This window comes from Myxocyprinus asiaticus, chromosome 37 (assembly GCF_019703515.2).
Source record: "Myxocyprinus asiaticus isolate MX2 ecotype Aquarium Trade chromosome 37, UBuf_Myxa_2, whole genome shotgun sequence".
Lineage (NCBI taxonomy): Eukaryota > Metazoa > Chordata > Actinopteri > Cypriniformes > Catostomidae > Myxocyprinus > Myxocyprinus asiaticus.
This window is the reverse complement of record NC_059380.1, coordinates 8,970,984-8,985,289: the sequence shown is the minus strand read 5'-3', so window position 1 is coordinate 8,985,289 and position 14,306 is coordinate 8,970,984. Positions and strand designations below refer to the sequence as shown.

Sequence of the window (14,306 nt, the reverse complement as noted above, 5' to 3'; positions counted from 1 at the left end):
ATCAAATATTGCAGTTTTAATGGGTTTCAGTGGGGACATTTTCATCCTGAAGGTTTGAATATTTAAACAACTCTACTGCTCAAATAATACACGGTTTATCAGAAGAATTAATGAAAGTGTTTTTATAAAATTATAAGCTTCACATTTCTGCCTTTAAACCATCCAAAAACTGGCCCCATTCACTTCCATCATAAGTGCCTCGCTGTAACCCCAAAGGTTTTATTTTCTTTTTTTCTTTTATTAAAGGAGGGGTGAGCTGCAATTATTTATTTATGTATTATTATTATTATGTATATAATAATATATATATATATATTTGTGGTAATCAACATTATACCGCAAATTATGTTATTCCATTAAACCCCAAGCCAGTAGGTGGCAGTAATCAAGTAACACTGGTATCTATGATATAGTAACGGAAATAACTGCGTATTACTGCGACTGAACACTGCAAAACAAAACGCTCGTTCTTTGCTGTTGTCATATTTCAACACAAATAAATCGAGGATTAAGGCTTTAATAAGCCTTGGAATTCTCCTCAAGTTCTGATTCAATAGCTGGGATGCATAATTTCCCTATAAATATTAGCTTGTTTAATGGTAGGTATTGGAAATTTCACAGTAAAAAGGAAGAGATATTTATTAGACATAGAAGTGCAATAAGCAACCGTTGAAGATTACTTACGCGGTCGTAACAATCTGCAAGGAGACTTTTTGTCGCATTTTAAGGCAATAGAGAGCCGTTTATTTTCGAAATAGAGGCGTTTTAAAGGGGCTTCTGTAGGAAACATCGAGGTTAGTCACTGTTGACCAAGTATTATTAATAATTCTCAGTTTGCGTCTTATATTCTCCAAACTAACGTGCTGAGCATTGTTTAGTTTGATGTAACGGCACAATGACAGAGCAATGGTTGTGTATCTTAGAGGTTGACGTCAAGTGGTAGTAAATAGTCATTGCAGTGCTGTCATAACTATAGAAGACAGCAGATTAAAACATGAAGCTCCTGGAGAATTCAAGATTTGAGGCCATAAACAGTCAGCTCACTATTGAGACGGGAGACTGTAAAGTAATAGGACGGTAAGTGTTCAAAAATCATTCTTAGTAGGTCAAAATGAAGTGGAAAACCTCCTTTTTGAGAACATTTGCATATCTGTGTAGTGGGTGTACCACAAGCCACTTACAACATTGTGATCTGTTTCTGCCAGTATTGAGAGCTACTCCTGTAAGATGGCAGGTGACGACAAGCAGATGTTTAAGCAGTTTTGTCAGGAGGGACAGCCACATGTACTGGAGGCTCTGTCTCCTCCAGAGAGCTCTGGAATCAGCCCCAACAAGTAAGTCAGAAGACTTTTTCTAAGGTATTGATAGTAAGGTATGAAGCCCCACATGTACACACCATGCAAAAACTGAATGTAACTGCATGTTCATTGAAATATGTTTTATTTTCAGACTGAGTCAGAGTTTGGATGATGGAGAGGGTCCTCTCTCTGACAAGTGCAGCAGAAAGACACTTTTACCTGATCGCCACTCTCAATGAGTCCTTTCGGCCAGACTACGACTTCAGTCGCACAAAAGGCCATGATTTCAGCAAAGAGCCTAGTGTTAATTGGGTAATAGGACATTTGGAAAATGTTTCAAATGTAGATGAGACAAATAAAGCAAATATCACTAAAAGATCATAATTCTGTTGGAGCCATGGTCTTGTAGTTAAAGAAGTAATCTGGGTTCAATACAAGTTAAGCTCAATCGACAGCATTTGTGGCATAATGTTGATTACCATGAAATTTATCATGATTACCATGAACCTTTCTTAAAATAAAAATAAATAAATCTGGGTTACAGTGAGGCACTTACAATGGAAGAGAATGGGGCCAATCCGTAAACGTGTTTCAAAAGTGTAGACACAAGACATAAACAATACGCATGTTAACATGATTTTAGTGTAATAAAAATCACTTACTAGCCCTTTCGATGTAGTTTTCAATGACGTAACACCGTAAACTCTAAAATGACTGTAAAAATGACTATTTAAACAACTTTACAGATCAAATAATAAATTGGTTTTAACAGAAGAATTAATGTAAGTACTTTTATAAAATTACAGTTCAGCTTATAAACCCTCCAGAAATCGGCCCCATTCACTTCCATTGTAAGTGCCTCACCAGGGTTCCCGTGGATCCTTAAAAAGTCTTAATGTCTTATATTCAGTTTTCCAAAATGTAAGGTCATAAAAAGTCTTAAATATCTTAAGATACAACAGAAGTCTTAATTATCATTTAAAGAGGTCTTAAATTTGGAGGCGGAAAGACAGAAATCGTGATATGACCTAATGTGATTATCAAACTTCAAAAGAATATGATCTTATTAAATAAATGCATGTGCTGCATCCTTCAGAGTGAAAATGTGGCACTTTTGTATTTTCTCCAAGCATGCGGGGGCTTGTGAGAGTTTCCAGCTGTTATGGAGCAGCTTGCAATCATTAGGCCATATCGGAAATGTATGACAAGCAATCACTAATAATTAACTGTTGATGATGATGATATAGTGTTGATGAAATTTTGCTTACTGCACCTTTAGCTTCTATTGAACCTGGAAATTTCCTTTAAAAGTGGCACAAAATGGTATGTATTGTATGTCATATACTTTAAGTGGGGGACAATGTAAACACAGAGCTAAATGAAATGATCTGTTTTTCCACAGGTGTTCAATGCAGTGAACAGCAGTTTATCTGCTGCATCTGGTGAGGCGTACAGTCACCTGCAGCCTCAGTTATGGGAGGCTGTAGACAAGGAGATTAGCCTTGCTGAATGTGATATATACAGGTAAATATACTGCAATGAAACTGCAATTTCAGACAGGTTTGCCTTTTTTACATTTGAATTATTTTTCTCTGAAAACTCCAAGACTGCATTATCATGCATGCTTCTAAAGTTCTGTATGTATTTTGCAACAGTTACAATCCAGACCTGGATTCAGACCCATATGGGGAAGAAGGAAACCTGTGGTCCTTCAACTACTTCTTTTATAACAAAAGACTGAAAAGGATTGTGTTTTTCACATGCCGTTCTGTCAGGTGAGGATCCGTAGATCCGAGAAAAAGTAAGGTCATCTGAGCAAGGTTGGATGTGTTACCTCACTGTAGAGATGGGGATAGTTCACCCAAAAAATAAATTCTGTCATCATTTACTCATCCTCAAATTGTTCCAAGCCCGTATGATTTGATTTCTTCTGTAGAACACGAAAGGAGATGTTAGGCGTAACGACAACAATCATTTTCATTGTATGGAAAAGAAAATATGGAATGAAAGTGACGGAGACTGAGAATTCAGTTTTTTTTGGTGAACTATCCCTTTAAGATTCAACATGATGCAAGAGAAAACTGAGAGTATCTGTCATTGTGGAATGCTGAAAAAGCCACTGGAATTTTCATCTGATCGTTCAGTCTAAAACGCATTTTTAAAAATCAGATTTTAAAGGAATATTCTGGGTTCAATACAAGTTAAGGTCAATCGTCAGCATTTGTGGCATAATGTTGATTACCACAAAATTAATGTCCACTCATCCCTCCTTTTCGTAAAAATAAAATAAAAAAGCAAATATTGAGTTTCCAGTGAGGCACTTACAATGGAAGTGAATGGGGCCAATTTTTACAGGGTTTAAAGGCAGAAATTTGAAGCTGATAGTTTTATAAAAGTACTTCTTAATTCTTCTGTTAAAAATCATGTATTATTTGAGCTGTACAGTTGTTTAAATCTTTGTTTTTATCACAATAAAATCATGTTTACACATGTATTGCTTATGTCTTGTGGTAATTTTTGTGGTAATCAACATTATGCCACAAATGCTGTTGATTGAGATTAACTTGTATTGAACCCGGGATATTCCTTTAAATGAATTTTGTATGAAAAATATCTTGTGTTTTTTTTTTTGTGCTGTTCAGACTAAAGCAACAAAACAAATTTGACTATTGTGAGTTTTTAATATTAAACAAAATTGTGCATTGTTTAGTCTTTTCATGGCTTCCCGAGACTCTGGTATCAGTACTGAACTGGATCTGGAACTGGATGAGGGCAGCTGTGAAGAAGAGAAAGAGGGGAACATGGATGAAGAGAGGTGAGGAACTGGGCAAATTGCACAGGAATAATTTGTAACAAAAATGACTTGAAGAATTGCATCACTCTAAAACACCCATGTCATTGTTTTTTTTTTTTAGCAACATTGAGAATTGACAGACACGTGACACATATAAATCACATGGTAACAATACATTTGCTAGTAGAGGGCCAGCAGCCAAAGGTAGCATTGCATTGTAATTGAAAACAATATTACCAGACTGACAAAATCAGTGTGGATGGTGTTTCCGCAGGTATAGTGCGCTGTGTGCCTGACAATGGAAGCCCTTCTCCCTGTCCCCTGAATCCAGCAAGCTCTTGCCTGAGTTTTAAAGCATTTTATCCTTTTCTGTTTCTCGTGTTTATTTTTATATTTTTGGTCATTTCGTATGAATGGATAGGTGCTGCAATCCATATATTTTTAAGTGCTGTTCCTTGCACTTTAAATTTTCCATGTTCTCTTTAAAGGCTGCACTGGCCTTAGAGGGAACAAAAGTGATGTGATATCTTTACTAGATTGTTCTTTTCTTTCCAAAGAGGTCTTTCTTTTCTGTGTGTGTGTTAGTTGAATTGTTTTCGTTTTGTTTTTCCAAACCTCATTTATTTTTTTATGCTCGTCATTGTCAGCAGTTTTTATGTCACAAGAGTATTTCCACTAGGTGGCACCTTTGAGAAGCAAATCTTCCTCATTGTGTGTGTTTTTTTGTTTTTGTTTTTTATTACTCTTCACGCGTGTTCAATTTTCAGTGTTTCTTTTTATTTGGTTTGGCACCAGAGTTGCAAGGCATTTTGAGCATGTAATGGATATTGCCATTTACAGATGAGATGTTTTCCCCAATTTAGATTGTTTTGCTTTTAATGTGTAATATAGTGTGTTGTGTGCCATAATACATTTTCCTACTAAATTGCCTGAGGAAAAATCTATTGTTACGTGCATATCAGTGTAAACACCACTCTATACATTTATTGGGAGAAGGTGCATTGATCTAACTACAATCTGTTATCATAGATCAACTCATCTCATAGATTAGTTTAGCCCCAAAGCTAATAGATATGTGAATGGAAAGAGAATAGATTGTCATTATGGACATGATGGGTTTGTAATGCTTTTTTTTTTTTAGATGTAAGTGGTTTTAATTTTCATTGTCATTGGATTTCATGACATCTGTGAGGTGTATAATGTTTAACTAAACTTTGCAACTCAGCTTTCTTCGATAAGAAATGTTTGTCAGTTGACTGAAAACACATTTAGTAATAAGGGCAGAATTATTCCTTATCCAGAGATAAATGGTTGTATGTGCTAAATGTCTTTGGCTGTGTAAGATGCTACTGTTTGTAGCTGTAGTTCTAACATGGTGCTGTGGAAAGATATTTGATATGATCAAAAACTGAGAGTAGGTGTCATTGCTGATTGCATTGCATTAATAAACTGTGTTACAGTCCATTTGATGTTTATATAGCTTGATGTAAAAATCAGATCGCTTAAAAGGGAGAGATCACCCAAAAGTGAAATTTCTCTCATCATTTACTCACCCTCACGCCATCCCAGATGTGTATGACATTCTTCAGCAGAACACAAATGAAGGTTTTTAGAAGAACATTTAATCTCTGTAGGTCCACACAATGCAAGTGAATGTTGATTAGACCTTTTGTAGCTCCAAAAATCACAAAGGAAACATAGAAATAATCCATAAGACTCCAGTGGTTAAATCCATGTCTTCAGAAGCAATATGATAGGTGTGGGAGAGAAACAGATCAAAATTGAAGTCCTTTTTTTTACTCTAAATCTCCACTTTAACTTTCACTTTCAGATGTAAAAGTGAAAGTGGAGAATTAGAGGGAAAAAATGACTTAAATATTGTTCTGTTTCTCACCCCACTTATTATAATGATTCTGAAGATATGGATTTAACCACTGGAGTCTTATGGATTATTATGCAAGTCATTAATGAGCAACAATATAATCTAGTTTTTATTATTTATTTGTACTGGCAACAACAAAATACTATTCTTACAGGTACAACAACCCTTGAAACAACATGTAGTGTCCACTTCTCTCTAGTAACAAAAAAGATATCTACAAATTGACAAGTCCTTTAACAAAATAGGGTCAAAGCATTGCATGCAGGCATCACAAACAATGTGTATGTAAAGCCTTTGTTTTGCTCAACAGGCACACCGCAAAACCATTATATGGATATTTCCTGCGGTGCATGTCAACTTTTGCTCCACATCCTCCAAGGTCCAACCTGCTCTAATGCAGAAATACATAGTCTAACAGATGACATTTACAATTGGATGTAACTGGCAGAAAACGCAACCTTTTCGAATTCTTCACATAAAAAGGAAACATGAGCACTTGCGCTAACCTTTTGCCGAGCCACATGCTCTGGCTGGGAAAAACTCAAATCTTTGGTACTTCGACAAGTCCAACAACAACACTGGCTCTTTTACTGGGGGAAAAGGCACTTTAAATAGTCATGTCTGTATTTCCACTGCAAGAAATATGTAAACAGTACATAAAAGGCACACAGTGTGCATCAAGTATGGCAGGATTGAAGTTAGAGGTATCAGACTCTTACACAACAGTACGGGTTTACAATGGGTGAAATCCATGCACTGATTAAACAATACTGTTGAACCTGAAGTCACGATTTTCTTTCTGGACTCAATCCAAACTGTGCTGTAAATCAATGTCTGCTAGGCAGGAGAGTTTTTAGCAGCCTGTGTCCAACACAAGCCCTCCATGTATTGAGATCACCACAAATGGGTATTTTCGTAGGCAAAAACACAGTTACGTCTTTCTGTCTGCCTGTCCCGAAAACCCCAGTAGTCCTCTGCTGGGTGAAAAACAGCACTGCTATTAACCTGCCACAGTATCTGGAATCTGTTCCATTCGATGCCCTTGAACTCTGCATACCTTATGAGGCAATCTCTCTGTAGAGTCCGCTCCTCCACCCCCCTCTACCCCCCCGACTGTGGAGTCAGGGAGGTAAACAGAAAGAAGGAGGCACTTTCATTTCCCCCTTGTGGAATTCCTAACAATCTTCACTCTCGCTCGGTTCAAAATCAGGGACCACCTGATCCGTTGAGTGCCTGGTGCTGGAGTGCTGGCTGAGGGATATATTGTTGTTACAGTGCAGCCAAGGGTGGAAAAGAATATCTCCAGCCTCGAGCCTCTCAGAAGGAGATTTCCTCAACATACAACACACCAAAGACTTAGCCCTGGGTGAAAGAGTGTCCGGGATGGTGAACGCACCCCTACGAATTTTGCTGAACAGTGCTGTGGGTTCCACATCCTGGAATGGGTAACGTCCTACTAACATGGTGTAGAGAACAACACCAAGGCTCCACACGTCGGCAGCCTTCCCTGAGTACGAGTGTCGCGAGTTTAAAATCTCCGGGCCGACGTAGGCCGGACAGCCATGCTTGTCTGTCAGTGAGTCATCATTGCCGTTTAGTAGACAAGAATCCTCCAAGTTTTGCAAGACCAGCTTTGTTCTGGAAATACAAAAATAATCAGTCAGTCATCTGATAACCAGGTCCTAAGCTGATGAATGTAAGTAAAATACAAGGTTACACCTTTGCAAGTCATGCAACTTGTCCCTGCTACTGTTATAAACTTAAACTTTACATTTGGTCACATCCTTGAATTACCAGGAATTATAAAGCATATATGTTACTTTGGGTTACTGACCTCTGCGGATCGGTGAACACGAACTTGCGCAGTTTCAGGTCTCTTAAAACGACGCCGTTCTCGTGACAGTGCGCGACTGCCGCTGCCATCTGAATGAACAGCCGCACGGCCTCGTCCTCCTGCAGTCTCTTGCAGCTGCGCACATACGAGTGCATGTCTCCATAGTTACGCTCAAAGAATATGTACATGTTGTTCTCCCCCAGCACCACCTCTGAAATCTTACAGATGTTGTTGTGTGGCAACAGGCGTGTGTAGGGTGCGATGAACTCGTGATACTTCTTGATTGAAAACACCTGATGGGAGACAATCAATACAATTATTGATCCTTCATTATATATACACACTACAGTATATACACAAGTTGATCCGATCTTGTGCATGTCTTAACCATAAAAATACTCAAGTATGGAATTTCTAAAATGGAATCACCAAATGGAAGTGCAAAAATATTGACTTCCACTGGTCAATCAAACAGGTAGGCCAGCCCCAAACTCGTGCCATTGGTTGAGCCATTTTTGCTGTGTCGGGCTGCTCAAAATATTTTGTTAGCACCACACAGCCACAGTGTTTACACTTTTCGTAGGAATGAACCTACAGATGATTTATAGTTGTCTCCGCCTATTAAACTGGGATAGGACTAGGGATGCGCAAAACTGCCAGTTTTCATGATCGACTAGTCTGTGGGTTGTCTCTATGATTAGTCGATTAGTCTGTGTTCAGAAACCCATGTATAATTAGGCTCCGTTATGTTCACGTAACCCCGTTCGGATGCATTTCAGAGGGACGTACGGACGCTGAGTCACGGTAACTAACAGATATTCAACAAATAAATAGGCTAAATAACTATAACATCTTCTTGCACAGAACTATCAAAGTAAGAAAAGTAAGAAATATGAAAGGTTCCAATACAGAGCGTCACAAAATCGCCTATGTGCATCCTGCACGCAGTATGACAAGTTTTAATGTAACCGGAGTGCTTCAGGGCGATCCTCAATTCACATTTAAAAGCGCATAACTGTAAAATTACATTGAGGGTACACAATATCTAGTCCACCACATCCAGATGTTTAAACCTTTTAACTGCAACTTTATTTTAAGCAGTGTCAGACAGATTCAGACTTTAATATCTACACAACAACACCTCACAATTACAGAAGCATTCCTTACAGCAGAGGTTTTAACATCCGACAGTGACAGACTTGAAATGTACTGTTGATGCAGCACTTTGATGGCTGTAACAGCAGCACATAAAAGGACTAAAAGTATTAAAGAGACAAATGTTCTTGCAGAGGGTTTTACCATGCTGACTGTTAGTCACTGTTTAGCACAGCAAGCTATAATCACGCAAAAATGCTCACCGATAAGTGGTACCTCTCAATTAATTTGAGGATAACATCTATTAAAACAATCATCACTAAAAATGTTAATGTTAGAAAAAATATATATATGTTAGTGGTGGACCCTGCTAATCAACTAGTCTGTTGTTGGTAGACCACCCTGGAACATCCCTAAAAAGGACCCCCAGGGGGGTGATGCCACCACAGGGACTGACAGTGAAACGATTAAGGGGCACTCCAACCCCAGGACTGACGGCAAAAAGATCAGCATTGCCTCCCCAAAAACATACAAGTGCCCCAACAAATTTTGCATCCTAGTACCGGCCCTGACTATTATGAAGTATTGTAAGCATTCACAGGGCCTAGAGAATTATATGCTCACCTTGCACGTGTACTCCTGCTCTGTGACCTGATGAACCGCTCTGAATGTCTGAGCTCCTTCTGTAGCCTCCAGCAGGATGTAGGTTCCGATACGTGAGACATGGTGCTCCTCCGACCCTTGTTGTTCCAGGCTCTGGGAAAGGGGGCGAAGACAGGGCGCGAGACCCGGCGAGGGAGGCTGACTGAGCCTGCGACGCTTGCATTTGAAGGTATCGGTGTTGTGAGAGTCCTCAAAGTCTACTCGCTTCAGTCTCAGTGGAGGTGTAGGAGTTGACAGGTTCATACTCATCTGTGACAAAGACAACTGAGTGTAAGTTCGTGGCCTTTTGACAGCATGGCTTAACATATCATAAATGCTGATTAGGGAAGAATGCAAAGTTAATGCAGCCAAATGGTGCACAAAGGTAACTTAAAAATGGATTTGTTAATAAACTGCATGATTATTGCACCTGACATCATACCCCACTGATACACAGTTACCACTGGACAATACCACGCGCGCGTGCGCGCGCACACAAACTAAGCAAGGATGGGAGAGTTAATGTGTAATAAAAAAAGATGTAATCTAAGACTAACGAATGACTACATAGCTTGATACCTACTGACTCACGATGCAGTTGAGAAAGGCTGCTCGGCGCCTATGAGTCACATACAGTGTTGAAGTTATTACACATTCACGCGCACGTCATAGAATGACGTAGCCCGGTTTCTATCTCCCACTTCACTCTATCTTTTAGACCTAACTTCTTTTTTATTTTATTTTTTATTATTTTTATTTTTTTACCCAAAATGTATTTTAATATCTTCTTTAACCTCTCTGTAAGAGATAGAGCTCAATAAATAAGATGTGAAATACACGCTGACAAAGTTCAAACAATATCGAGGTGTATCGTAAGTTGCACCATCACTTTCCCTCTAAAGTTTAACCACCAAACTATTTCTCAATAATCGTTTACATGGGAAAAGTTGATCAATAATTGACACCAATCTTCTGGACTTTTTCGTTTAAGTACTAAACGGTGATTTCAACAGGTTAATGTGACATTAACTCGAAGGTTTACAGGATTGCCTTACCTCGCTGCTTGAGACAAAGGACCCGCTCCTCTCCAGAACAGAACAATGAAAACTACAGGCGCACTTAGTCCTGTCTACTTGTCATTATTTCCAAAGGGGTAAACAAAATTTAATGGAACGAAGACGGAGAATTTGTCAAATGTAGTTTCAAATATATATATATATATATATATATATATATATATATATATATATATATATATATATAAAATATTAAAAAGGAAAAAAAACTTTGCCAAGGAAAAATAATAAAAATTCGTCCGTTTGAAAGGACGCGCGTGACTTTTACAGTAGACAACTTTGAAAGGTCTCCGACTTTGAAGTGTGTTGCAGAAATTAATGCACTTCGGGGTTCTTTTCAGTCATAAACCTTTTTACCCCTCTTTACATCTGTAAGCAAAGTGACCCACCGGAGAGTGCTTCTGTTGTTGGCACGAATGTCTTTGTTCCTTATTCCCGCTGAATGAATGCGTCTTGCATGGGCAATATTTCCTTTGCTTTTTGGTTTTCACGAACCTCGCTGAATAGCCGGATAAAGTTTAAGATCATTCGCGGTGGCGTGGCCCGGATAAAAAAATACAGCTCTATAAGATGGTACTGAATATAGTTAACTGTGTGTTTCACAAATAAGAGAATTGTCCAAAGAAAGTTGAACCAGAGGATGAATTGGTGACAGCGCTGAAATAAAAGAACCACGAGAAGAATTCCTTTAATTGGTCCTTTGCTGCTGTCTAATCCTTTGAATTGCAATAAGGGTCCCTTTAGAAATTAGATCACACATCAGACGTGTCCCCCAGCCTGACCGTCCGACTGTGTAATATCTCAATTTGGTCGGGCACGTCTAATATGCTCACAGCGTTACACCAGCCTGACGAGATGATGCTGTTCTTAGTAAGATTGCGACATTTTAGCTCCGCCCCTCGGGTCTGACGACATCTAGTACAGAGCTTCGCAACAGAACGCACTACTATTGAAGATTGCACGGGGAAACAGAAAGCGTACGTCAAAGGAGTCTTCCGAAATTTAAACGGTAAACATATCTGAAATGACCCTAATAAAAAAAAAAAAAAAAGTTATGTTTACAGTGCAGTGTCTGCTATGCAGTAGGCAAACTGTATTTTGTTGAATAGTGAGGATGGATACGTGAAAAATAAACAAAGCAATGCACGTATATTCATGAACGCAAGCAACAAAAACATACACTAAATATATAGGAATATACATGCGTTAAGTTTGTGCCTTTTGACATTGTTGTGAAGAGCAACGCCCCACCCCTGTGTATGACTCAATCACAAGGTTGTTGTTGCACCTTTCTTTAGGGCGACATGCAGGTAGACGTCAGATCTAGACTAAAAACCAAAACCATTAGCAGAATTGATGTATTTATCATAGGAAGTATGTTCAATTGCAACCCCCCCCCCCCCCCCCCACCCCACCCCACACAATTTAACACTACCAGGAATGCAGTTTGGGTTACAATTGGTAACCTATTTTAAAGGAATAGTTCACCCCAAAATGATAATTCTCTCATCATTTACTCACCCTCATGCCATCCCAGATGTGTATGAATTTCGTTTTCTCTGCAGAACACAAAATAATATTTGTAGAAAATTTCTCAGCTCTATAGGTCCATGCAATGCAAGTGAGAGGTGACCAAAAGTTTGAAGCTCCAAAAAGCACATAAGTGTAGCATAAAAGTAATCCATACGGTTTAATCCATGTCTTTTGAAGCGATCCAACTGATTTTGGATGAAAACAGACCAAAATGTAACTCATTTTCCACTATAAATCTTGACATCTGCAGTCTCCATTGCGTCAGGCACTAGGAAGTGTAATGGAGCTTGAAATCATGACCGTGCCTAGAGATTGCAATGGTAACACGTGAAAAAGTTACAGTGAAAAAGGTCTGTTCTCACCCAGAACTGATTAGATCGCTTCAGGAGACATGGATTAAATCACTGGAGTCGTATGGATTACTTTTATGCTGCCTTTATGTGATTTTTAGAGTTTCAAAGGTTTGGTCACCATTCACTTGCATTGTATGGACCAACAGAGCTGAGATATTCTTTGAAAATCTTATTTTGTGTTCTGCAGAAGAAAGAAAGTCGTTCACATCAGGGATGGCATGAGGCTAAGTAATGAGAAAATTTTCATTTTTGGGTGAACTATTCCTTTAAATTTCTGTGTTCATTATTACTGGCCCACTGATTATTTTGCGCAATGTGCAGCTGCACGGCATGTTTACCAAGTAACTCTCAGACTACAGTGACCAGTAAGCAGGTTGCAGTGACAGACACACTAACCTGAGTCGGGCGGCAGGATGCTTCCACTGCTCTCATGGTTTCAAGTTGAGTCAGAGGTTTCATGCATGAGTGTGTGGGTGGAGAGAGGTTTCCTGGGCTGTTCCACAATAAGATGCCTGAGTGGGAGACAAACCACTCCTTAAAATGGAAATATTTCAGCTGCACAGTGCATTTTATCGTTCTATCTAACACCTCTGTTGTCCTCAAGAGACCAGACACAACAGTTGAAAATGTTGAATGTCAATGCGCTATAAAAGGGGAATACATTATTCTGGGGATTTCTCTCATTTGGTCCTATGGCAAAGCAGCCACAATTGAGTCATACAGTTTTATACCTAATATATCATAATGTGAAAGTTAAAAGTGTACAGTTTTTCTCCAGTTCACAGAGTGGGAATTGTTAGGATGAATATGACTCTATTTCCAAGAAGTCTTCTTCCTGTCTGTGTCTAAACAGATGTCACACATTCTGGATTGAGACATATTCTCACCATGGGAACGAGCAATGTCCTCACAAAGGCTTTGTCTCATCTTGATGGACACTAATGGTGGTTTACCACCATGGAAGCGCTGGTCCAAAGTGATCAGGAAGTCATGAAATTCCTTTTTTCCTGTTTCTACCAGCTGATGATAGTCTTTGGGGAAAAGAGCATATTTGTTCTTTTGTATCTTGATGGTTTTTATGTGGAATGCTAACTTGTCCGTATTGTTTGTTTTTCTCTCTTTGTCGCAACTTTCCATGGACTTTTATTGTTTTTTTTCGGAGCTAATGATCATTTCTATCCCCTAAACCTAACCCATTCGCAAACCTTTATGCTTTTTTAGGTTTTCATTAAACCATTACTTATGTGTATTGAGCCGTTTTCCTCATTGGGACTGTTGGCTGGTCCCCACAATGGAGGTAAAACCTGACCCACACAAATAAACTCAGACACGTGTCGCTGAATTAGCCTAGTTTACGAAGAGGGACAGACCTGTATATCAATTGTCTAATTGGATTAGCTGTGTGATTGAATGGGCTATGCAAAAAGCTCACAGATGTCTCTCTCTAGGGGATGGGCTCCACCACTTCCGCAGCTAACAGAGTAATCTTGTTAGCCACTGCAAAACTATTAGCATAACAGAAACACTTAAAATTAACTAATTGAATTTCACTCATAACTAAGTTCTTTGTACTCGTAACTATTTATTAATAGTTAACTGAGAGCAAACACAAACATTATCATATGTACTCAGTATTGAAAACCCCATTTTGATCAACCACTGATCTGAAAACAGTGTGGGATGAATAACTTTGGTTTGATTTAGCAGCTTGAAATGTAAACCTAAAGAAACTTACACCTTTTTCTCTCTGAAGTATCTCTAACAATAGATACTGACAAAGGGAGTGGAGTTGTCAGTTG

General features: G+C 38.8%; 1 protein-coding gene and 1 pseudogene across 2 annotated transcripts; one reads left to right on the top strand and one right to left on the bottom strand.

The window, feature by feature from the left end:
* Window positions 1-412: 412 nt before the first annotated feature.
* The window catches only part of LOC127427832 (repressor of RNA polymerase III transcription MAF1 homolog), a 59,411-nt pseudogene continuing 45,517 nt past the window's right edge, over window positions 413-14,306 (top strand).
* Window positions 6,078-11,475, bottom strand: LOC127427828 (tribbles homolog 2-like). 2 transcript variants are annotated; one of them, XM_051675645.1, is made up of 4 exons: window positions 10,601-11,475; window positions 9,528-9,815; window positions 7,809-8,101; window positions 6,078-7,612 (listed from the first exon to the last, which is right to left on the bottom strand). In XM_051675645.1, exons 2-4 carry the CDS (start codon window positions 9,813-9,815, stop codon window positions 7,150-7,152), a joined length of 1,044 nt encoding a protein of 347 aa, XP_051531605.1. In that variant the 5' UTR covers window positions 10,601-11,475; the 3' UTR covers window positions 6,078-7,149. The 2 variants fall into 2 exon arrangements, with proteins under 2 accessions (XP_051531605.1, XP_051531604.1); XM_051675644.1 differs by having other exon boundaries at window positions 11,011-11,474.

Coding starts and splice junctions, on each gene's coding strand:
- LOC127427828 (XM_051675645.1), bottom strand. CDS start 9,815: ATGAGTATGAACCTGTCAACTCCTACACCTCCACTGAGACTGAAGCGA. Junction 8,102..9,527: donor AGCAGGAGTACACGTGCAAG/GTGAGCATATAA, acceptor GTCTCCCATCAG/GTGTTTTCAATCAAGAAGTA. Junction 7,613..7,808: donor GTGTTCACCGATCCGCAGAG/GTCAGTAACCCA, acceptor TTGTATTTCCAG/AACAAAGCTGGTCTTGCAAA.